The sequence below is a fragment of the Thermobia domestica genome, chromosome 6 (assembly GCF_964235325.1).
Source record: "Thermobia domestica chromosome 6, izTheDome1.hap1.1, whole genome shotgun sequence".
Taxonomy (NCBI): Eukaryota; Metazoa; Arthropoda; class Insecta; order Zygentoma; family Lepismatidae; genus Thermobia; species Thermobia domestica.
In genome coordinates, this window is record NC_137459.1 from 44042442 (window position 1) to 44069061 (window position 26620).

General features: G+C 35.8%; 1 protein-coding gene across 1 annotated transcript in view; it reads right to left on the reverse strand.

Moving 5' to 3' along the window:
* Positions 1-26620, reverse strand: part of LOC145687967 (uncharacterized) — a 1078260-nt gene that overhangs the window by 469305 nt on the left and 582335 nt on the right. The window contains exon 4 of the mRNA XM_081761576.1: positions 8427-8507. Coding sequence (XP_081617702.1) covers positions 8427-8497 — 71 coding nt within the window. The 5' untranslated portion in view covers positions 8498-8507. The remainder of the gene's footprint in view (positions 1-8426; positions 8508-26620) is intronic.

Sequence of the window (26620 nt, forward strand, 5' to 3'; positions counted from 1 at the left end):
ATATTGTTGCTATCGTAATTGCTATGTTAGGTAGATAGATAGTTGCTGTAAGATGTTCAGGAAGTCGGCAGGGAAGCCGAGTCTGATGCTGTCGGTAAGATAATTTATCACTGATGCCAATTGCAACTCCACCTTGCGCTCGTGCATTATCTTGTGGAATAAAAACGCCTGCATTCCAACTTCTCACTTTGGATTTCAAACCTCAGATATACGGTTATTTGTGATTTCACGTTTAATAAAGACAAGTATTTTAAAGTATGTGTACTTCAAATAATTTTTATAGAGTTTGTGTTTTAAAATTATTGCTCAAAGCAATTGAATGTTAATAAACTTCCTCCAAAATCAATGGAAATGAATTGTGCTGCCATTTTTGAAGTTCTTTTAAACTATATGTTTGTGGCTACTCCTTTCGATAATGAGATCTCACTGATCGATTGCAAATTTTGAGTAGATTATCCAGTTCTAATTTAATATTTAAAAAAAATACAATTATTTCTTTATTTCATTTTTACGGATACACTGGAAGTGTTGAAATTAAAAAGAAACTAAAGCATCATATCCTACGCATTATACATTCCAACACCACATAGTCGTAAATGAGGGTTGTATATGTCTCAGAAGTTTGTTTCATGGACAAATAATAATGAAAAAGGAAGGATAACCATTTCTCAAGTCTAAGATGAATCTTTATTTTTTGGAGCGTTTTGCCCAATGAACACCATATATAATTGACATATAATTAATTGTGTATGTAACGTATTTGCTTATTACATACTGCATGCAAGAAGAAAGAAAACACAGATTATACATGAATTAGAAACTTCAATCGGAAGTAGGCTCGAATCTTTCAAATGGTGCGAGATATTGAAAAAAAAACAATCGGAAAAATATCTCCTTTAGAGTATTATCCTTTGAAGATTTTAATCAAGACGTCTTTCACTTGTGTCTGTACAGATGCTGTGAGGAATGACAATGAGATTCATGCTCATATTTGAATGGTGCGCTGTGTTGAGAGCGCAGGTTCAGCTAGCCTATGTATTAAAATGCTAGGTTTATATATTTGTCCGCAATCCTTTCGAAAATGAGATCTCGAAAACCACAAGTGCTAGAAACGTGCCGTTTTCACTTGTCAATTCCAAATATTCTGTAGATTGTCCAGTTCTCATTCAAATTTTCAAAAACCGTGGTGTTATTGTTTTATTCAACATTTTAGGGTCGGTTTTGAAGCCATAAGATTAACATTGTTGCAGGCTGAAACTACAATGTTACGCAACCAGTACAGAAGTTACGTATGGCGGGTTGACGGACATTGCAGGTGCTTTGCTTAAATCTGAATGACAAAACCTACTGCATGTTGGCAACTTTTGAGGCCTCAAGAGACGCAATAAAGTGTACTCGGACGGATATGGATTTACTATAAAAATATATATTTCCACTTGATATCGTGTTACTTCTACATATTTGCTACAAACTCAGTCCAACATCTATGCATAGCAACTCATTTCCTTTGTGAGTCTCCTATCCTTTACTTGTGTGAGTAAGGAGACATGCACAGTGAAAAGAGGATTCATGGTCATAGTAGAATGATGCGCAGAGTAGACAGCGCAGGTTCAGCTAGTCTATATATTAAAACACTAGGTTTACATATTTGTCTCCAAAGGAAAGTGTGACAATGAGATCTCGAAAACTACAAGCGCTAAAAACGTAGGGTTTTCACTGATCGTTTCCAAATTTTGTGTAGATTGTCCAGTTCTAATTCAGTATTTAAAAAAAAAAAAACATGGCCGTTATTTCTTTATTTCATTTTTACGGGTACACTGGAAGTGTCGAAATTTTTAAAAAAGCATCATACCCCAAGAGTTATACATTCCAGCATAGCATATTTGGATAAAGTGGTTGTATATCTTCCAGGCGATTGTTTCATGGGCAAATTATAGTGAAAAACGAAGGATAATCATTTCTCAAGCCTAAGATGAATCTTTATTGATTGGAGTGTTTTCCCCAATGAACACTGTGTATCACTGACATCATAATTAATTGTGTATGTAATGTATTTGCCTATTACATACTGCATGCAAGAATAAATAAAGCACTGGTCATACATGAATTAGAAACTCCAACCGGAAGTAGGCTCAAATCGTGGAAAAGGTGCGAGATATTGAAAAAAAAATAATTGAAAATAAATCTCCCCTTTATGGTACCCCTAATCGATTTTTATCAAGATGTTTGTCACTTGTGTCTGTAAAGGGTCATGTACAGATGTTGTGAGGAATGACAATAAGATTCATGCTCTTATGTGAATGATGTGCTGTGTAGAGAGCGCAGGTTCAGATATTATTTAATAAAACTGAACTGTCATCATATTGGACCAAAATTAGATTAAATCTCTTGTGTCGCATTGAAAACACAACAAAAGATTCTGTTCTTGGCGACAGAATTTAAAAGAGCATTTATAAAACAAACTTGAAATTGAAAATATATATCTACATTCGCATCTTCTCTTAGTATGGAAGCTAAAAAGAAAGCAAGCTTTTACGAAATGCTAGCGTGATCGATATAGTTCTTTGAGCAAAGTACACAGCAAGCAAGGTGCGTCAGACCTTCTTTTTACGTTATGTTATTCTCTTCCTCCGACTCTTACCGTTTCGAATAATCAATACTTCTTATCTGGGTAACTAATTAAGAACATTTCAGTAGTTGCAGTAATGTCACATCGAGAAATCTTGAGAAACAAATATTCTCTTTCTTGTGCGACAGGAAACTTAAAAAAAAAAAAAAAAAAAAAAAAATCGGGGTTAACGTTCGGAAAAGAAGACAAAAACACGTGAAAGAGAGAATCGCATTTTCTTTTATACATTTTTTTCTATCACGATTTATATATGCACAAATTGTATTGTTTCGTGGAAGAATAATATATACATTATTTTGTTATGATTATTCGTTAGTTGTTACGGTTCTCACATTTTGTGTTACATACACCGGCTCAATCTCTGCTAGCGACTGGTGGTAGATTGAGTCATGATGCTATTGAGTGCTTAATTCCCGCTATTATTTATACCAATGATAAATTGTCATTCCACAAGAACAGAATAATATATTCTACTGAAAGTACTGTGCCTCGGCAGCTACAACCTTTTCCCACTTTTCGGGAAATAAATATATTCCACGATAAGAAATTGCGGGTTCCTGTGAGGCAATCCATCCATCGAGCCAATTTTGGATATCTTCGACAGTTCTGAAGTGTTGGTCAGAAAGTTCATGCTGCATGGATCGAAATAAATGGTAGTCGGAAGGGGCGACGTCTGGTGAATGTGGCGGGTGGGTTAAGATATATCATTACAATCCCTCTAAGGTTTCTTTCACTACATTTGCAACACGTGGTCTGGCATTGTTATGGAGCAGAATCACTTTTTCGTGTATCTGGTCATACTTCGGTCGCTTTTGTTGAACTGCTTGATTCAGATGCAGTAATTGCATTCGGTAACGATCATCATCCATCGTTTTACCCGGTTTAAGCACCTCATAATAAACCACACCGACTTGATCCCACCAAAAGCACAGTATGATTTTCATTCCATGAACGTCCGATTTTGGCGTTGATGTTGATGATTCTCCGGGCCTCGCTCATGATTTTCTGCGCTTGAGATTGTCGTAACGAATTCACTTTTCATCGTAGGTTACAATGCGATGCAAATACGACTTACGTTTATGTCTTTAAATCAGCACTTCACAAATGGTTCAACGTTTCGCAATATGTCTTTACGTCAATTCATGTGGCACACAGTTTCTCACTTTATGGATCATTACGATGTATTTAAATGCCTACTAACAGTTGATTCATCAACATTTAGAGTTTGAGACAACCGTTTAAACGTCTGGGATGAATCTTCTTCCAGTAGTGCATCTAAGTCTACATCTTCAAGCATTTTCGGCTGACCAAGATTCACTTTGTCGCTCAAGCCAAAATCATTGTTTTTGAAACGTCAAACTACTCTCTATACCGTTGTTTCCGATAGAGCATGCTCTCCATACGCCTCCACTAGCAAACGATAACTTTCTGCAGCAGATTTATTAAGATGGAAGCAGAAGAGTAGCGCTTCCCGCAAATGTTGTTTTTCAGGCACAAAGCCCACCATGTTCAAGACACTGAAAGCAAATGTTCCGTTCACTTCACTCGAAGGTCAAATAGTGCTCTGATAGCCCAAGGATAGCACTTCCAAATAGATATCAAATCACAGTCCGCTGTGCTGCAATAAGATAACTACTGCCCTATGTTCATCAACAGCGAGAATTAATTCAAGCACCTAATAGATAGCACTTTAATTTACGGCACCAAAATCTTATTGGCGAGATATAGTTGCTTGATTAACTTACTGTGTATAATAGCATCAAACCTGGAAAAGGTTAGAATTTAACAATGTCATAAAAAATCACTTGCTCCCTCTAAATGTGTTTTCGTAAAGTAGGCACGAAATCACTACTCTCAAAGTTGAAATATAACTAAACAACATTTTTACACTGGAAAAAAATAGATTTATAACATTTCATGATAGTTGTTAAAATCCATTAAAAATTAGTATTCCGTATGTTGTAACCTGCAAAGTTTCCTTACCTCTAGGTTTAAAAATCACACAGAAAAGTCAGTGTAATTTAAATTGTACTGCTTTACTAGTTATAGACAGAGCTGTCTGGTATCACTGCTTCAAATGTAGATGCTAATTAGGTCTGAGAAATTAAGAAACATATTAATACAAAATTGACACGCAACATTATGGACGGAAAATAGAGAAACCTGCTTTGTTTTCGCCTTACATCATATTTCGAGGTAAATTTAAAATTTAGGTAGAACTTATAACTTGTAGATTTTCAACTCTGACCATCAGTTAATACAAAAGAGGATACAACTTGCGCTTATCATCTTTTTAACTAACAACATATTAGCAACAAATTTATATGAAATATAAATTACTAGAAGTGCGGAAAAAGACCTAATCTTTAAGACAGCCTTACTAGAAAATTGTATCCATTAGATGCTATAAATTTTAAGTGTACAAATATATTGAGGATGACGCTATCTCGTTCTTTACAGTTTTTTTTTTTTTTTTTTTTTGTCACGACTCACATAAATTTGTGTTAGCGTTCGGTTGGTTGAATGTTCAGCATTACTTTTCAACAGCGAGGCTATGAGACGTGGACTTATAGTTTCAAATGGAATTCAAACTACCGCGATATATTCTAATTTCACCCCTTCCTTTGGTGGTCAATCCGGGACTCTTTGGACAAAGAAGGACGCGCTAGCTACTAGCCAAACGTGGAGGGCTCGGTCTCGTCTCGGTTTAAAAATAGTTGGTTCGATCTTGAGTTTATCTTCGTCCTCGTTTTTATCGGTTTCTAACAGCAAGTCTTGTCCAAATTTGTTTTTGTTCCGATAATAACGAAAAAAGGTGGAAATTAAAATTGAGTTTGAAACCCACTATTTTCTGGGAAAATGCACAGCAAACTTCACGCGGTTTCAGCAAATAAACTAGGGTACCTAGTCAGTCTGATTGCTGTGTGATGTAGAACAGAATCGCATAAAAGTGCACCATGATAAAAACACAATTACAAAAGTCATTCTTTAATTAATTCATTTTGGGGCATTTTGTATATCTAGCCGTTAAATATATCAATACTTTATTTGGGTAACGAGAGTTCAGTTAACGCACTATACATCGTTGGTTTGTGAAATTCCATGTCGGCGAAAATTTTGGAAAAGTGATCTCTGCGGCCACAAACTAACAGCATATTCCGATGATCTTCCCAGGAACGCCTTGCAAGTGAACCCTACGAGAACTGTTGGTGTCATTTCAGACAAGTTAGGCATACGCAATACCACTATCGTTCGAAGGTTTCGTGCAATCGGTAAGGTGAAAAAGTTGAACTAATTGGAGTGACATAACTTAACACCGGCAACAACGATCAATCGGTAAGGTGAAAACTTTGAGCTAATTGGAGTCGCATGTACTACCACCGGCAACAAGGATCAATTGGTAAGGTGGAAAAGATTAAACAAACTGGAAAAAATGAAATGAAATGTTTGAGTTTTACGTCCCACGATTAAGCCGGTTAGGCTAAAGGAGACGGTAATAATGAGTAATGAATGAAATGGTGGAATGAAGAAAGTGGGAGGAAACGGGAGAACCCCGAGGAAACGGTGTTTGTCCACCACAAAGTTCACTTGGCGGTTGAGCTAACTGGAGTGACATGAGTTAACAACGACAACAAGGATTAATCGGTAAGGTGAAAAAGTTAAGCTAATTGGAGTGACATGAGTTAACACCGACAAAAAGTATCAATCGGTAAGGTGGGGAAAATTGAGCTAATTGAAGTGATATGACTTAACACCGGCAAAAAGAATCAATCGGTAAGGTGAAAAAGTTGAGCTAATTGGATTGACATGAGTTAACAACGGCAACAAGTATCAGTCGGTAAGGTGAAAAAGTTGAGCTAATTGAATTGACATGAGTTATCAACGGCAACAAGGATCAATCGGTAAGTTGAAAAAGTTGAGCTAATTGGATTGACATGAGTTAACAACGGCAAAAAGGATCAATCGGTAAGGTGAAAAAGTTGAGCTAATTGGATTGACGTGAGTTAAAAAAGATAACAAAGATCAATCGGTAAGGTGAAAAAGTTGAGCAAATTGAAGTGGCATGAGTTAACACCGGCAAAAAGGATCAATTGGTAAGGTGGGGAAAGTTGAGTTAATTAGAGTGATATGGGTTAAGATCGAAAACAAGGATCATTCTCTCGGATGTACGGATCTCTGGGTGTACGTAATAACCAGGCAGTTTTCTTACATACGATTTTCACTTCTAACGAAACATAGATCTACTAAAGTAAACGTAACCAGTCAGGATCGTGGTGAATGTACAGGATGTTTTCCAAACCCACCTCTCCACCTGCAGGAAGTGTTATTGCTAATATTGGGTGATCCATTTTGTTCCTTCTTCGTCAAAAAGAAATCGCCACTGTAGATTGCCATAGACTTAACTTTAAGGAATGTAACACAAGCTTGTCCCCAGCACGCAGCAAAGGTTATCAAACATTGTGTACCCATGTCACACGTCACTTAAGCCTGTACGTCGCCTAAAGAAGGGTGCTGACTTCCAATAAATTTCAGTATGAAACCGTTTCTTACCTACCGTATTCTCCTGATCTCTTCCCCATCGACTACAAACTCTTCTGCTCCTGGAACACTTCTTTGCAGGGAAGAACTTCGCTGACGACCGAATGGTGTAATGTTCACTTGAGGATTTATTCGCCCCGGATACTCCTGACTATTTTTTTCGTCACGAAAACAAATCATTGGCTGGCGAAAATGTGTTGCTGCGGCCAGAGACTACCTTGACTAAAGAAATATGGTCGGTTTGTCTCTTCTTTTCCTATTCTGCATTTTAATGTGGCACGGCAGTCGCTCATTTCAATCACACTTACAATGTACATAACCTAAATCGCACCAACCACATTTTATGCTCCAAGGAGCTTACGTCCATGAGACGAGCACCATGGTTATGAATTACTATGTATACTACTACATAGTAATATACTACTAATATACTAATACTTCTATGTATACTACTACATGCACATGTTATTGCAAGTTAAATAAAAACCAAGGTAACAAAATATCGATTTTTTTAGAGTTACAAGGACAAGATACACATTATTATGATACAAAGTGGAAAATTCTTAATGTATTTTCATAAAGCGGCAGAGTTTGCCAATTACGGTGCGGGAACAAAAAAGTAGTCCTAGATATGCTTATTAACGGGAAGATGCGAAGCAAACAGACTCATTAAAGAGTTTTACATCGACAGAAGTTCGAGAAAGAACTTCCTCTTTGCTTTCAAGATGGTTCTTTAAAAAAAAATCTGGAACATATTATTAGTCAAGTAAACTATTTTTCTTTCTTTTTTTTTCAGTTTCGTCTGAGAAAATGTTTGAAAGACTTAGTAGCGCTTTTGCATGCACGATGGCACTTAGAATAAAACACAAATCCGCAAAACTTACATCAAAGAGAGATTTGAAACGTAGGAAAGTCACATAAACCTTTTTCATAGTAATTAACTGAAGTAAGTTGAACTGTTACTAAACTGTTATTGTAGGAACTTCAAATATCTTTGAAATGTAGCAAGAAAATAAATGTTCTTGAAAAAAACATGCATGTCAGGTAGTCATTATCACCATATTCATAATCATCTATAATCACTAACATAAGACTTGCTGTGAACTAACAGGTCTATAATACTAAAAGCTTACTCTCAAACAAAGTCCAGATAGTATACCAAGAAATAGATTATATTGTTCATATCATCCGGTGAAGAGTACTATTTTTGCTTTCAAAATAAAATAGATATAATAAAATATAATTACATGATACATACCTTGCCTGCGCACACAATCGTTCTCTCGCTGCTACAATTGACAGCTCGTTATGTAAATTACCAATTATCATTGTGGTAAACCTAGAAAATGAACAGAAAATGACATTAATATATTGTCCTGATCACAGATGATTTTTCATTTAATTATAGCTTTTTTTTTCACTTAAACATTTTCAAAAAAAGGGCGTTATTTCAGTTGTAGATATTAATCCAGATATTAAGTTTCAAGGATTAAATGCGCGTCTACTGTAAAAGGAGGTCATACTACTTTTACTAAAATTTCTGAGGGTGGGTAGCTTTGCTCACTCTTGTACCGAAAATTTAATTGCAAATGGTAGGCACGATAAGCATTGAACAATATTTTGGACTTAATAGTACTAAGCAATACATTAGACTTCCGAGTATCCGGCTCATGACTATCCGGCCTAGTTTCCTTTTATCAGTGGTGCCCCCCTTATGTCTATGACGCACCCCCCCAATTGTCTATCCGTAACTGTTCTTCCATGAAAAAAATATTTTCGATTAATTTTACCCCCCCTCATCAAACATATTTATATAGAATTTAACCCCCCCAAATATTTTAATGACGCAGTTTGCGTCATAGTCCCCCCTTGTGGGCACCTCTTCTTTTATCGTAATTAAATGAGAAAGGTAAGGCGCTGCGTTAGCAACATTGCCAAGGCATTGGAAACAGGTGTCTACTACGATCCTTCTACGTGTCGTGTATAAAATACAAGTTGTGACAGGAAAAGAGCACAACAAAAGTTATTTCTGTTTCAGGAAATTTGTTTCGTAAATAACTTCAGAATGGAAGGTCGATTTGATTACAGTTTTCAGTAAATTAAAAGAAATGTAATTTTCTGTACGTTCCAGTCATACCAGCGTTATTTTTAAAACAAATTTTATCAAACGGAAAGAGCTTTTGTTCGTGACTGTACAATTGAATCAACAACATTAATACTACTACTACTACTACTACTACTACTACTACTACTAATAATAATAATAATAATAATAATAATAATAATAATAATAATATGTCTACACAATGTAAAATCAAACTTAACCAAAACATTGGGAAAATAACTTTCACTGTTGGGGTTGTAAATAACTACACGTCAAGACTGAAGCCATACTCAATCGAGTGTGAAGTAGTGGCTCGTAACTGAAGAGAGTGTTGCTCCGATCAAATGGAGACCGATAAGGAACACATCACACACTGATAACTGTTTAAGTTCGATAAGGACAGTAGTGCGGCCTTGGTTCTGCCGCAACACTAGGTAAGTGTATGGTGATAAAGCAATTGACGAAAACATACTGTTTCTGGTTTCGAAATTTAAGGGACGGTAGCAGAAGCTGTTAAAATCAATTACGATCCGGGCTTCCATCAGCGTTTTCCGAAGGGGATATGAACCAAGCCATAGTAATCAATCTGAATACAACTATAGAGGTATTTGTGGAAACTCCCAAGTACACAGGGTAACAGTGAATAGAATACTGGTGATGCTGTGTTTCACCACAACGTTCGATCGTTGGATTTCACATCAGATGTGTGCAACTTAATGGGAAAGGCGACTCACAACGTACACTTCTTTGCTTTTTCGGTACAAAAATAATTTCTGGACACGGGCTGTCACAGAAGATGAAAAGAAGGTTATATGCCGGAACGTCGCAGGTCTGTGTCTCGCGTTTCTGAACTGTTCATCCGATGCATCACACGTGAGGCAAATCAGTTCCATGATTGGTGTAGAGCCCAGGTTTCAGGAGTCGTTGCTGCCACTATAGCTACTTAAACTATAAAGTTAAATTGTTTTGCTTGCTATGGTCTACGATATGTATCCTAAGTTTTTGTACACACAAGATACGGAACTACGCATGGAACATTTGAAAACTACATTCTTGATGTATACTGTTGTCAATGGGATTGTAAATTTCTCATCTCGTCTCGATTCTCGTCTCGAAAACGGGACGAGTGTAGAACCAAGAAGTACATTTTGAAATTCGAGACGAGACGAAGAAACTTTATTTCTCGTCTCATGTGCAACACTTCTACACACAAGAGTTATGAACCTTGTAGATTCATTGAAATATCGAATTAGATTTTTTTTCATTATTTTTTTGTATTACAAGGTTTTCTTTAATCTCTCCTCAAAGGTAAGGGGATCATTTTTCGCCAAATTGTAAAAAAAATATAAATAAATTAAATTAAATTAAATAGCGTTCAACTAATGAGTCATTGAGTCACAACAATACATTAACGTATAAAAAGAACACAACAAATGAAGTAATAGCCTTCTTAAAATATTATCGCCAATAAGATCTACCACGTTGTTTTTGTAGATCTTAATCCTTATCTTGTCTCCTACTCCTGCATCTGTGGATGATTTCCCCTGTGCCAAGCCCTGCTCAGATTTTATGTCGTTCAGTCTCCTTAGGTCTTTCTTCGCTAAGGGTCGCCTGGTAAAAACTTCCCCCGGGGATTATCCGGCAGCTCTCGTATTTTCGTCTTACCATAGTCCATGTTCTCATCCTCTCTTTTTCCTTTGTTATCAAATTGAGTTGCCTCTTCTGGGGGTTACACCATTTGGGGATCCGCTGACAACAAAATATATTTCCGCTCGCAGATTGTAGGAAGTAGCAAGGTCGACCACAAATAAGAGAACGAACTGAAAACATGTATCAATCATTGCTCTCGATTTTAGCTTAATAAACATTATTTTATTTTATTTTTGTACGTTTGAGCTCATAGCAGTGAAAAGAAAATCAAATTCAAGTTTGCAATGGATTTGCACGTTTTAAGACCTCTACATGTAAAATAAATAAATAATATAGAATTAAAAATAACAAGACGTAATAAACAAAACTAAAGAAATTTATGATGTCATCTGTATACGTTTGTCTTCTTATTTGAAAATAAGAGTCAAACAGACATAACGTACCGAAATATTTTATTCTACACGGAGGGAGGAGTTTTTCGTACTGAGAGTAGCATATTGGTTACGAAATTCTATTGTTTGTTTTTTAGTGTAATTTGTTCGAGAGCTCTTTGGAGAATTCATATAATCTATCTATCTATATACACTATACATATATATGAAATTAAATAAAATCTTTAAGTTTTACGTCCCACGATTATGCCGGTCAGGCTAAGATGGTGAAGGTGAGAAATGAATGAAATGGTGGAATGAAGAAAGTGGGAGGAAATGGGAGAACCCCGAGAAAACCCACGAGCATGATGTTTGTCCACCACAAAGTCCACACGGCGCGAGCTGGGATCGAACTAGGGACCCCATCACCGGAGGTGAACGCTCTACTACTGAGCTACCGTGCCCCCTATATATATAATTAACAAATTCTTGATTTTGCCTTGGGTAAAAGATGATATGAAATCCGAAATACAATAAAGAAATGCGGGCTGTATCAAATGTCATACATATAGTAAATTATTAGTATCCACGCTTTTTGAATACAACTTCAACATTTTGAACAAATAAATGCATAAAAAACTAAAAAAAACTATCCAAACTATAAAACTCACCTAACAAATTGTCTTCACAGTTAATATACTCTTGTTATCTCTTACCATTTCTTTCACTGTGTCATTTGATACCTATCCACCTAATTATTTTGTATGCATAATTAGACAGGCCGACTTTAGAAAAGAAAAATATATGTTGATTTTTAAATTAATACGTGAGAAGTACGACTGCAGTAAATTTGGGGAGAAATGATATTATAAGTGCCCTCAATCAGAACTAAAGCAAAATTTCATTTATTTATTTAAATTTTAGTTCGGAATAACGCTCGAAAGGTTATCCGTACAAGTGGTAAGTGCCTTGTCATATCCTTCAAATTACGCCTTCAATATTTTGATTTTTTTTTCATTATCACGGCACTTGTAGGTGCTGCGGTCAGTTCGATACTTCTATCATCTTTACAACTAGGTATGCGAACTACTTATTTGACAGCGACCGGGTGGATCTATTAACCATATTTGGACTAGGATAGAACAAGATAATACTGGGTATCGAATGCTGGTCTCCGATTGGTAAGTAGATGGTATATCGACCGCGCCACCATGGTTCAAATATAGCTACACTGTTGTTTGTGAAAATTGCAACAGCAATAAGCAATTATGGAACCCGTCCGGACTCACAAAATTTATACGGCAGTGTATAATGTATGAACGAGAAAAAATATTACGAAGTTGTCGCATGGAAAGGATCAATAGCATCTTCAGTGCTCGAAGTAGTGATGTGTGAAATAAATTAACACAGAACTAGTGAACAGGAAAACTGTTGCTAAGTGTCACTATATCTTGTCAACGTCAAAGACCTCAACATAAACAAACTACTGTTTTTGAATAGGTAATTGTGATCGGGCTGCGGAAAGACAATTTCCTGTATCGGAAAGTTTGTAGATATAATCCTACGGAAAGTCATTCGATACAACACACTGGTATCCTATTTTACAAATTTAAAGCAAATTATCACTGATTACTACATAAGGGAAGTTTTTAACAACTACAACTCTGGACGCTCCACAGTTGACATGCATTCAATGACAATGTTCGGCCGCATGCATTTAAGAATGAGCAAGCTTTTTTTTTTCCTTTCTTCACAGAACGACGAGTACCGCTGGTTTATTTCTTTCAAGGACACCTGACATGTTATCTATCAAACATGTGTGGTATATTGTTGGCCAGCCTGTTGTTCGCTACGGTCCTGTAAGGAAACAGTATCGCTGCTCTGTGAACTTGCATATTATCACCGTGACATTGCAATTCTTCAGAAAAAACTTGCAACACCTGCTTGATTCGATTACAAGACGTATTGATGCTATGATTGCAGAACGTGGAGCTTTCATGTGATACCGAATTCTTAAGGATAGGGGTGTTGTATAATTCTGAAATTGCAAAAACTTATGTATGGTTATGTAGTGCAAATCTTGTATAACTTTCATTTCACCCTCACACAAATTTAATATAATATACCGTATATACTGTTCAATAAATAAATAAATTGCCCCTATTACTTGGGCTAGAAGCAGGTCGAAGATAATGGGATGAATTCACTCTTGACTTAGATTTGATTCGAGCAGTGAGGCTATATGAGATGCAGATCTTTCGGATCTGAACCACAGGAGCTTTTGCTGAGAATCAAACCCGGGTCTTCCACGCCAAAAGCGCGTGCGATAACCGGTTAGCTACGAGGAAACTCTCCCTTGACTTATACAAAAGTCATTGCCAATGATCGGATAAGAAAATATACTGTCATATAGCACAGTAAGATTTTTTTTTAAGGTTTAATGATCATAATTACCTACTACTGGATGTTGATTTTTTTTTAATAAATAACATTTTTATCTTAATAACTTCTATTATCAGAGGTCCAAATCTGCAAATAGAGAATTTTTTTCTAACTTTTGTTCACGGTCCCACCAAAATATCTAAAATATGTAAAACAAAAACATTAAATATTTGGTTTGTTTGTTGAAATTTACACATTCTGTCCAGTATCCAGGCTATATTGCGCGTGGTCTCGCAGTTTAAAGTGAAATTACAGGCATCATACAATTGCAATTTGTTCAATGCACTTACAGTAGGAATCGAACTCGTAGCCATGTGCACCAAATATGTGTGTGTGTATGTGCGCTAGCCACTAGATCAGGGAGGTATTAACAATTTCAGTTTAAAATTGTTTCCAGGTACTTTTCAAAATTGAAAATATGTTTTTTACACATTTTACTTTTCGTGATTTTTGGATATCACATTACTGGTTTTCACAGCTTTAAAGAAATTAGGAAGAATGTGATTTATCTACTTTCAGAAAATATCCAAAGATTTGAAGACTTCCATAGCCAAGCTGCACAAACAAAATGTCCTGGTTCAAGCGACATATTTTATTTGAGCTCTCTAGCGACGTTTTAGTAAAACAAATACTTTCGTATTTGCATTTAAAAACTGTCTTGGGTTAATCTTCCACGTAGTGTAACCTTTTTATAAAAGAAGCACTTTAATCAATATTCTCAAGTTACCCGGACGATTATCAACGACAGCTTCCCTGAGCCTATCTCACGCTACTCGACAAAATGATATATATTCTTCTAATTGAATGAAGTGTTTCATTTTACATTATTTAACTCTGGTACATGAAACTAATATTCAAACCACTCTTATTACACCAAACTAACATTCAAACCAAGAATGGTAGACATGTAAACTACTTTTCGTTTGAACAGATGCATAAGGACGGAGACGGAACCAGCTTCTAGTAGGTAAATCAATATAAATAACTCATTCTTTCTTTTTCCTTCTCTTTTTCTTTTTTTTCTGTATGCGGAGTATCATTATTTAACCCAACAATTACTAGTATTCATAAACTCTGCTAAGACGGTAGAAAGGATCAAGCGAGTCCATATATGGGATATTTTGAGGAGCATTTTGCAGTAGAAAAACATACATATGATTTTGTTGTTAGCAACTGTAGTGATCGCGAGGAGTCGTGAAGCTTGACGTAGATTTATCAATTTCACCACCCAACAGAATACGAAGTTGTCTCCCGTTCGTCAATTCCCACCAATGTCGTCAATTTTACCAGTGTCGTTTCTCGTGCTGTACAGAGAACATGTCCTGAGTGTGGAGTGTTGTCGTATTGAAGGTAGTTTCGTAGAAGAAAATCAGCAAGTGTAAATTATGCAACCCAGAATATCACAAGTGTCATGTTGTTTATCTAACCACTTTATCAAGTTTCTGAAACTTATAGGTATTGTCATGTGTGTTTTAGGAGGTCCCTAAATTTAAACTAACATACAAGCAAAGAGCGTTTAATAAACCAAGCAATAGTTTCAAATCCATATTTCTTTTGATATTGAATTTCGCTGACGTCTCTTTCTCCGTCTGAAAATATTTCATCTTAAATTTCAGATATTTTGTTACATACTAATGCAAATTTTGATTACAAAATTCAATACATAAACAACCATTTTAGGTATGATAGTGTTTAACGGCAGCAAAAGCTCATTATTTACAGAATGTGCTATTTATTTCTTTATATCGTGTCTATATATGAGATTTGACTTTCAGTTTAGCACCCCTTTTAGCATCGAGGCTATATGAGACGTGGTCCTGCACCTTAACGTAGGATTCAAACCACATGAACTCCCTCCGGAAATCGAAATCGGGTCTCTCCCACAGCAATCAATATATTTAAAATAGGAAAACGGCGTATAGTATTTTAACTAGCATTCTTCCGCTCGAATTATAACGGCCTCAATAACTGCTATGCATATATATAAATACGCTTACTATGCGAAACATTATACAGTCAGCGACAAAACTTCTTTTCGTTTGGTAAAAATTATTTTGGGAATGTCGGTGGTATGGCTGGAACGCACAGAAGATTACATTCTTTCTAATTTACTATATATATATATATACTATATAATTTACTATATATACTCAAACTGTCATGTCATTCTAAGGTTAGTTACGAAACTAATCTCATCAAGTAGCAAGAATTTTTGTAGCTGACTGTACATGAAAACGTGCATTTAGCTTCAAAAAATATATAAATGAAATGAAGTTTAATCTAAAATTATATATTATGCGTATAATGTAAATCATAATTCTGTTTCACTAAGTCAACTATTACATTTTCAGAACTGTTATTTCCAGCATTATAAAACGTTCATTAAAACGTGTAAATCGTAGAACATTAATAGCTCTATCAACAAGTTTTGCGAACCCGAAAGCCAATTACGTACGCCGATTTCCCCTTTCGTTTTCCTATGTAGTGATCAATTATAATTATTGAACTTCGAATATTTTTTTCTTTTAGAATACAATTTTTTTTGTATGTGCTTTAATGCAAAAAAAGGGGGAAATATATTACGTAATGTTATATCTTCATTAAATTTATGGTGTCCTAAACAACAAAAAAAATTCCAGACAGGAAATAACAAGCTGTGAAAAAAAAATCCAACCCCTTGCGTCTCTATATGCAACCAACATTTGTCTGCTACTGTGTAGGTTGCATAGAAGCAAGGCGAAATTGGATACTTTGAATACTTTAAATGAGTGCTATTCAACCGGGGATACGCGAAGATGTTTCTGGGAGTACGTAATGCAGCTTCTGGGGGTCTACTGGAAATATCTGTTGACAGTTCACTTCAAATGAAATTCGATAACTTGTCCATTTTTGATTGCATTTATCTTCAAAAAGAGTACAATGAAATTAGTACTTTTTTCACTTCTCCAATTTCCATCAACATATATATATGAACAAGGTTTCTCTCTATTAACATCAATAAAAAACGAAGCACAGAAAATCCTTGAATCCAGAACCAGCTCTGATTCTCGTACTCTTGAAGATTCGACAAAGAATCGAGGAGTTGGAGTTCTGGAAACAAGCTCAGTCATGTCATGAACAGGTTAGTTCTAAAGTTACTTTAAGTTTTTGAATTTTTAACATTGTCCTCAGTGCACGAATTATCACGAAGGATAAGGGGGAAATTTCCCCTCAGTAGAACTGGATGTCTCTCATATGTTTTGAAATTTCCCATGTTATTTTTATGTGCATTTTATACCCCTGCAAATAGTCTTTTGATTGGCACACTGGTTGTTCTTTGTTGGGTCTCTATTTGCCCCCTTTTTTTATCCAACAGAAGACGTGTATTAAGTTTAATAAGTTAATTTCTTTAAAACAATTTGAGGTGGACACAACTGGATGGCAAACTTTGTGTAGGGGTACGTGAGGAGAAAAAGGTTGAATAACACTGCTTTAAATTTTAAACTAGATATTGAATACCATCGTTAAACACATCGTTACCCATGAATATGATAACAAATTGACTCCATTAACGAATTCGGCCAAGATAATTCATCTAGCTTTTACGAAAATAAAATAAATTGTTTCCATTCAAATGCTAAAAAAAAAAAAAAAAATTGAATTCCCTTTTACACTGTAAAACTACAGTAGACTTCCAAATTATGCGAATTCCATACTCAAACTTGAAGTGGTATAGCTATAACAATTGGCTGGAATAAATTAATAAGATCAAAGGTAGAACCTATACCTCGGACGCTGAATCCATATTTCAAACCCATTACTTGCTACCTCGTACAGAATTTGCTCTGTGGAAATTAATATTGAAACCGGATGGGCTAATTGATGCGTATCATTTCCGGAGGCAGAGGAATAAAATCAGAGATGAAGGATATTTTCCCGGTATTGAAAACATTTTAATGGTTGCCGCTATATATTTTCGTTCTATCTATTGTAACCGCAAATAGTAGATTTTCACTTCTTTCAGTTTGAACTGATAGATAAAAGTCTAGACAAAATCCATTCTTAGGACACTAAATATGTGTAAAAAAGAAACTGATTGTCGATATCTCTGACTGTTCTTTTTTTGTGTGTAAATAACTTTTGAAATCGAAAGCAGGCTTACTGGCAAAACGCAACACTTCAGGTTTTGGTAGAGTGTTGCGGGTGGTAATGGTATGTTCTCTTGATACGCTGCATCAATCGCAAAATAAATAAATATGTAAATAAATAAATCGTTATATATTATCATTGATTAATTGATTTATTGATTAATTAGGGTTTAATGGGAATGTTGGCAGCGATGAGGCTATTCGTCCCTGTTACGATCAATGCGACTGCTCAAACACGGACTGCCTGAAATCAAATTTAAAAACGAACATAGCTAAATTTAAGTAATAAATAAAGTGCTTCGAAAGAGAGATAAAAGCCCAAAAAAAACATAAAATAATTATTATATAAAATAAAACATACAAGAATAACAATGAATAGTATAAGAAACAATAAAATGTGAGAATAAAAGATGAAATTGCAGCAGAAATAAATAAAAGAGTGAAGGACTAAGACAGCTCAAGGAACGGAGCAATTTCAGGTGCATGCGAAAATGTTAAGTATATGCCTTACAAAATCGGGATAATTTTCTAATGTACGGCCAAGTGAAAGCAACAGTCCGTGATGTTGCCTGAGATCTGAGTATTCAGGATAATTGACAAGAACGTACCGAATACTCAGTGGAAAATATATATTTTTCACAATGCAGACCATGGTAACCACATCTATTATCATCTTAGTTCTTTGTAGATTGACATTGAAACCGAAAACTGTTGATTTGTGGCGCTTTTGCTTGGAATAGAGGATTAACAGAGGATATGAAATCTTTATTTTGGACGCTGAATCGATTGTAGGAAAGCGTATTTCGATATTTATTACCGCCTTCGCTTTTATACTTGTCGACAGATAGACAAACAGACGGACATAGCCCTTTCATATGGCTTTTGTCCCTTATATATAGCATGCTTTAGAAGTCTAATACAGATCAAGATATAATCTACTCTTTGAATTCTCAATCCATCAAAAAACGAAAAACAAACAAACAAAAAAAAAAAAAAAGCTTCTCAATATATAGTAACGTTTTAGGTTTTTCCCATTTCTTCTTTTAACTTATTAGTAAGATCGAAGTTGGAATACATTTATAAGACGCTAAATTTATTCTTTTTTTGAAAAGAGTTTCTTGTCTATTGCAGTTTTAGCTCTATATAGATTAGTACTAAAACCAGAGATAGTAGTAGATATCTACAGTTTTCGGTTTCAGTAAAGAAATAAGGAGGAAGATATAATCTATTTTAGGGACGACAAATTCGTATAAAACTAAAAATTATCGCCACGTAACACAGTATTTGCTCTGAGGCGATCAATGTGGAAACCAGAGGTCTTAAGGTTAATTCACACATAGTATGCCATTGCCATGAAGTGGTCCATGAAGTTTCTTTTCAGTCTTTGACACTGAAAATTCATTGGGTTATACAGTATAACCTCGTTAACACGAACTCGCTTAAGCCGAACACTCGGTTAGGAAGAACAAAATTTCGGTCCTGGCATCCCTGTACGTTATCTTATAAGAAGTTTTATCGGTTAACACGAATTTCGGTTAGCACGAATTACGAACTAATTTTTAGTCCCTTGAGTCAGTAAAGGTTTTCATTTAACATGAACTTTCAATCCTTTGTGTGTGTGTGTGTGTGTGTTTGTTTGTTTGTTTCTTTTTGGATTATTTTTCTTATTTCAGATTTCATTCCAGTTTGTTTTTTGTCATACAGTATTTATACAGACGAAAATTGCCTTGTAAATAAGAGAAAAACCAGAAACAGGTATCTTTCCTCTCTTATGAGGTGTTCATTCTCTCCTCCGTCAAGCGCTGAACATGCAGGTGCTTGGCAGACGAGCTGCTGGTGACAGCTCGAGACAAAACATATTCTCTCCCCTGTAACTCCAAACTGGTGACAGCAGTCATAAATACCTTTCCGTTACTAGTGGTACCCAACCTGCTAGCGGAGTTATCAATTTTATAACTTGACCTAGATTTTCTGCGTGGAAACATTTTTTTTTTTAAATCTTCGAAGATATAATAATAAACTTAATGTACTGTTTTCACTTTTCAGAGGATAATACCGAGACCGAAACTAGTCTCGATCTCGATCTTAACTCGAATTTGAGACCAAGTCGTGCTTTTCGAAATCGAGATGAGACCGAAACTCTCAGTCTCGTCTCGATACAATTCTGTGGATGGTGTCAAGACGGAGAATAGTCTTGGTCTTGTCTCAAATTTGGAACCGAGAGGAGACCAAGACCACTCAGTCTCGTCTCGATACCATCTCTAGTGTTTTCTATGACATACATAATAAACTGTAGTGGTATGTATAGTCTGTATACTGTAGTGCGTATGTATGGAGAAAATGTATTCGAATGAAATTCGTGTTAACGGGGGTTTACTGTATATATATATATATATATATATATATATATATATATGTATGTGTGTGTGTGTGTGTGTGTGTGCGTAATTTACACATGACGTGCCGTGCCCCGACAAGCCCCCTTGAAGAGAAACCAGTCCGGTCACATTTCGTCGGCCGCGATCCTTCGGCTTTCTTCGGAGCACACGAAGCGACACGAACTTCTTCTCCTTCCAATCCATATTGGGAAATGGTGTAGAAAGCAGCACTACCGTGTCGTGACATAACGCTGTAACTTTGGCAGAGCAGTTATGCGAAAAAGAGCCGTAAAGTTTTCATCAGAAAATGTGATCTGTATCGTGTAGAACCAGTGTAACTAGGGAATAATGGTAAACCAATAAATTTTCACCAAATTTAATAACACAACATGGATTTACGTAACATTACATGTAAGCACGTGTCTCGAAAGTCAAGATACACTTGTTCTACGCGATACAGATCACATTTTCGGATGAAAACTTTACGGCTCTTTTTCGCAAAACTGCTCCACCAAAGTTACAGCGTTTTGTCACGACACGGCAGAGCAATGGCACGGCACGGCATCATATGTATGAATGGTCGCGGAAGTGGCACGGACTGAGCATGGAGGGGAAACGGCAGGAGCACGACACCAGCCTTTAGTGTCCTTCTACTTCTGAGACAAAAGCTCAGATGCAACTTATGCTTTGGATGGATATTGTAAATAAAGAAAATCTCACTATCAATTAAAGTTCTTGTTTTGACACCTATCAACAGACGGATGGAAGAACCTAATAAGACATCTCAGACTTGCGTGCAACAACTAACTCACTCTATGGCCTATGAAACGCGGAAGTTCAATGCCGGGTTCACAAAAGCTCTCCACTGACTTCTATCCTTAGCCAACTGGATCCAGTTTCTACTTTGTATTCCTATTTCTGCGAGATTCATCGTAATATTGTCCTCTAATCTGACCCTAGGTCTGCCAAATGGTATTTTTTTATTGGACTTCATTAAAACTTTGAAAGCGTTCCAACTTTCTTCCATTCTGGTTACATGACCTGCCCACCTGATGACCTTAACAATGTTTGGTGAACGGTATAAATTATGTAGATCCTCGTTACACTGTAAAAAAAAAAAGTCGGGAAAGTTTCTCAGAAATTAGGTTTCCGGACAAATTAACAAAACGTTTCTCCATTTTAAGGAAAATAAGACACTTTCCGTAAGAAATCAGAAAGGATTCGGTGTGTTCAGAAATATGTAGGATTCTTTTATCATCGGAAACAAGATTTCTTTATTTTCAAGGAACTTTCTCATACATTTCCCATAATTTGATGTTACTTTTCCTTAATTTCACGGCAAATTAGCTTTACCGGGCTACTTGGAAAGCTTTTGCTGATGCATCATGGAAGTAATAGACCCCTACCAGCCCTATTTGTTTAATGAGTACTGTTATTTATATTGTGTGTTTTATGTCGAGGAATTTTAGCAAATAAATAATCAGAGCGTAGAGTAAATAGTAGGCTACAATGTATTAAAGTTTTATTATTTTCGTTATTTGTGGTTGCAGTTATTAAAGATATATTTAATCCGTGTTTTTAGCATAATGAATGCGCGTAAACACTCATAATACAGTGGAGTCTCGTTAATTCAAACTTGGATAATTCGAAATATTGGATAATTCGAACAGAAGTCCATTCCCCTTGAAAACTGTGTTGAAAACAATAGTAAAAAATCGTGGATAAATCGAACTTTTGAACCTATGTTTTGGATAATTCGAATTAAATACAGTTGAAAATATTTAATGTTGGACATATGTAAACAGAGAAATACAGTTTTAACGTGTTTTCAGTTATCCAGATGCAGCCATAGGGATGAATAATACAAAAGATAAATAGAAAATCTATGTAATGATAAAGATTAAAGTGAGTTGGGGAAGAAGTAAAGATAGACAATGTGTGCCAATCTCATCTTGTGTCAGAATTGGTTGAAAATTTAAGATGAATTATTGCTAAGTCAAACAAATGTTATTAATATCGTATTCAACGCAATACATGAAATTCAAGATTTATTGACCGTACAAAAACAATCAAATTTAAGCAAATGAGACTTACGACTTCTTAAAAGTGAGAACATAATATTCAAATTGTTACTGGTATTTAATTGTTTGCGCTATTCAATGTATGTTGTAGTGATGTACGTAAATATAGTTTCCATTGTATACGTAGTTCGAATTATGGGGAGTCAATATCGTTTGTTAGTCTGTGGTATTCGATCACGCAAACAAGCTGCTGTAAAGGTAAAATCTACACCATATGAATATGTTTTTGACGCACAGTACTTTGGTTTGTTTGTTGTTATATATGTGAAAAAATGTTGTTGGATAATTCGAATTTTGGATAACTCGAAGTTTTTTCTTGTCCCCTTGGACTTCGAATTAAAAGGAGTCCACTGTATTGTTATTTTTGGGTTCACTCGAACAGACGGTTTGGGTTATGTTTAGCAGAAAAGTTCAGAAGCACGTAAAAGCAAAACATTTACATGAGAAATGGATGATGCATGTATTTAGACCAAAATAACGTAACCAAATCTGGGTTCATTTGAGCAGACAGTTCTACCAAATAGAAAATCTATAGGTAAAATACGATGTGAAACACTTTTTTGTGAAGAAATGAAAGTGTGAATATAAGTAGTGTCAGTGCACAGCATACTGAAATGAATTTTGAGTGATAGTAAAAGTATTGTATATGTAAGTGTGCTCTTCCACTATATTCGTTTATGCGTATACTTTCCGTCGCTGACGCGCCTGCTCCCTGCGGATGCACCCCCCTTGCTGGCGCTGGTGCCTCCCTAACACGCCCTACGAAGTTTCCGCCATTCCGCATTCCAGTTATTCTTGGGTAAGAATATTTGTCTCAGGATCTTGTTCTCAAATACCTTCAGTCTACCTACTTCCCTTAGAGTAAGCTACCATGTTTAGCAACCATACAGAACAACGCGCATGATTATCTTTTCATATATTTTAAGTTTCAAATTCCTCGAACAAGTTCGTGAAGACAGGAAATTTTGAACTTAATAAATAACACGAATTCCCTGCTTTTAGTCGATATTTTTAGAGGTGACCAAGGAAGTTCTGTCGCCTTTTGTGGAGGTCTTGTTCAATTAGTCCTAGCACCGTGAGTTGAATGCGAATGGAAATAAAACGGTCACTTGTTCGTGTTGGTATATCTAACATACAACCTGGCTGTGACAGTGACGATGACGAAACACTCGAAGACGCACCACGTGCTGGAAACCAACACATGTACAAAATAAAGATCTTCAGGCAACAACTGAGGCGAACAGTGGCCACATATGTGAGGAACGTGGACTACAATTCAGTGTGAGTGGAGAAGCTATTCGGAAGTACCTCCATCAACTTGGGAAGCACTCAAAGTTGGGTGGATGGCAGAGATGGAGTGGGTCAGTGGGTCGAATGGGTCAAGTTTCTGAGTGGATCAGTGGGCCGTGGGTCAACAATATGCGATCCACTGCGGCCCACCACCCACCATGACCCACTGCGACCCACCACCCACCGTGACCCACTGTGACCCACCACCCACCTTGACCCACTGCGACCCACCGACTCAGTGTGATATACCAACCCACTCTGCTCTCTGCATTGTAGACAGTATCTTCTGAAGACTGGTAAATTTGTCTTCGTTTTACTTTCAAGACCTCCATTTCCCTTCCTTTTCCATTTGTTTCTGTCTACTTACATGAGGTGAGTATGGTATATCTAACCAAGTGAAAAGAAGAACTTCAGGCACTTTTGGATATTGATATTTTTAATTGTAATAATAGCAATAGGACTTATACTACTACTTGGCTTTCGAGACCTGTGAGTTTTTAGAGGAGCTAACTACTGGAAAAAATATATTTTTGAATCACTGTAATATATAAATTATTATATAAAAAAGTGAATATAACTATGTGTGCCTGATCATCACGGTCAAATTGCAAAGCCAAATTAAATTACTTTTGATATATAGTTAGGCCTTAATCCAAACTAGAATGTTATATTGCTTTCATTGTAATATATAATATCCTAAGAAGGTAGTGAGGATCCGATTTTTTGCAAAAAAAAAAAAAAAAAAAAAAAAAAGTATCTCGCACGCCGTTAATCTTACGGAGCTGAAATTCAGTGTATTAACTCCTTATTGAAAATAAACAGAATGTGTCCTAGTATTTTTTTTTTAATTCTCCTATATGGGGGGGGGCACTTTGTATATATGAAAAATTGGTAGTGAGTTGGTTTGTAAAAATGATCGAAAACGATCGATATTAGTTAAGAAAAAAATCAGAAACAAAAAATACAGTGCTTGGCTTCATATACCCATTGCTTTCTACTATAATAATTGTTGAAGCTTATGTTTATTATATGGAGCGCTTACAGCACAGGGCAATCAACCCATGAAGTTGTGAGAAAAATAGGCATAAAATTTGTACTGTAAGCTTAATTGCACGGAAATTTTAAGTTTGGATTGTACACTGAGAAAAACAAATTGTAAGTGGTGTACTTAAAAAGATTGGTTACATGCGTAATTCCTGTAGTTTTTGGACTTAAGGTACAGCAGACGTATAACTGAAAAACATGTTTTGTAATACTTTCTGTATAAGCGTTCCAACTACACCTACTTTCTGTATGAAACAACGTAGGCGGTCAAGATCTCACATACAAATGGACGTATAGGAACATATAGCTGACGAAGGTAACATAAGTATATGCACGTGATATACGGAAAACTGATAGATGTCAGACATCCAGCAACAGAATGATGTAACATCTAAAAGCAGTGCCTATGTAGCATACGGATAACGTATGCTCCGTACTAATTTCTATAGTAAGCAGGAGGATACCATATATTTGTACAATATACTGCTGACCGGAGAACGGATTTCTCTCTGTGTACGCACAATTATATGGAAAATTTTACACTTTTTTCCTTTACGTTGGTTTGCTTACCTTAATTTGGAACTTTCAAATTTAATCCTTTTTTCCACTGAAAAGTATCCATAATTCAACAAGGAAATAATTATACTATGATAATTTAATTGAAATTCATCGTAATTTAGCACATGGCAAACATCAGTGTAGTAATTGAAGGGGAAGAAGGAGGGAAATTCCCATTCACTTCTGAACACTTTCCAGGAACATCGTTCCCTTTCGCTTTCTAGACGGGGGAAGGAACTTGGTAGTGGAATCAAACCTTCATGCGTAATTACAAAAATTAAATTTATAAACAAATAAGAAATAATCAGTTTATCAGGCTTTAATTGATAATTTATTCACAAGATTCCCTATCGAAGGCGTGGTAGATAAAGTTTCTGTTCTCCATGAGTCGACATTGCCAACTGACATGGTCGATATGGAAAAGATGTTGTATGGTGATAAAGAAATGATACTTCTTGCTGAGTATTTCAAAACTGACCAAGAAAAGTCGTTATCAGACTTAAGTCTAACAAGCAGATTGTCGATGAGGAGTTGCAGAAATCGGGTAGAAGTACCATCAATTTCCACGACAGAGTGCCAATGGGGATTTCCCCTTATGAATTTACAGATTACTGATATTAGAAATAGACTAAGTGCTCAAATATTGTCTAACTTGTTGTTCATCAATGTTAATGGCCCACCGTTAGACAAGCTCAAAGTATATGAGCTAGATATTCCTTGGCTGAAGGATGGACATCATTCCACTGCGGATAATTTACCACGAAAAAGTTACCAACAGGAAATAAACTCGATTTCAGATTTGTTTTAAGGTGGAAAATTACGAGTTATGGAAAATGTATGCTATTATTACTAATGGCTTATTTGTGTTATTCAACTGTGTACCTAATTTTTTGTAAGTCTCTTCTTTGCTTTAGGTAAACTACTTTGAATAAATATTCATAGAACGTTGGATATTGCAATTATGCATATTTGTAACTTAAATTTAACGTGGTGTTTAGTTATTACACAAGTTACAATTATGAGCATACTTTATGGAGATGCTCTCACATAGGGTACCCGAGCACCTTTATACACTATGAACAACTGATTTTTCAAGTCTTTTGTGAGACAAATACTGTGAACTGTGAAACCATAACCTTTTCCATATTGTACAGGGGCATTTTCCTGCGAATAGAAGTTTCTTTTGGAATGCGTTCAGAAATTAACACTTGCAAAACTACTCTCTTAGTACAAGTATATTTTAGGCACACACTAATTTCCCTCCACCTCGAACTGTTTAAATTTCCTCACTGATAAACACTTTACCATTTTATATCATGAAAGTCAGATTGTAACAGAGTGGTGCTTGAGCGATTGACTAGAAATTCAAACTCCGATTAGTGACAATTCCACAGTCTTGTTTTATTA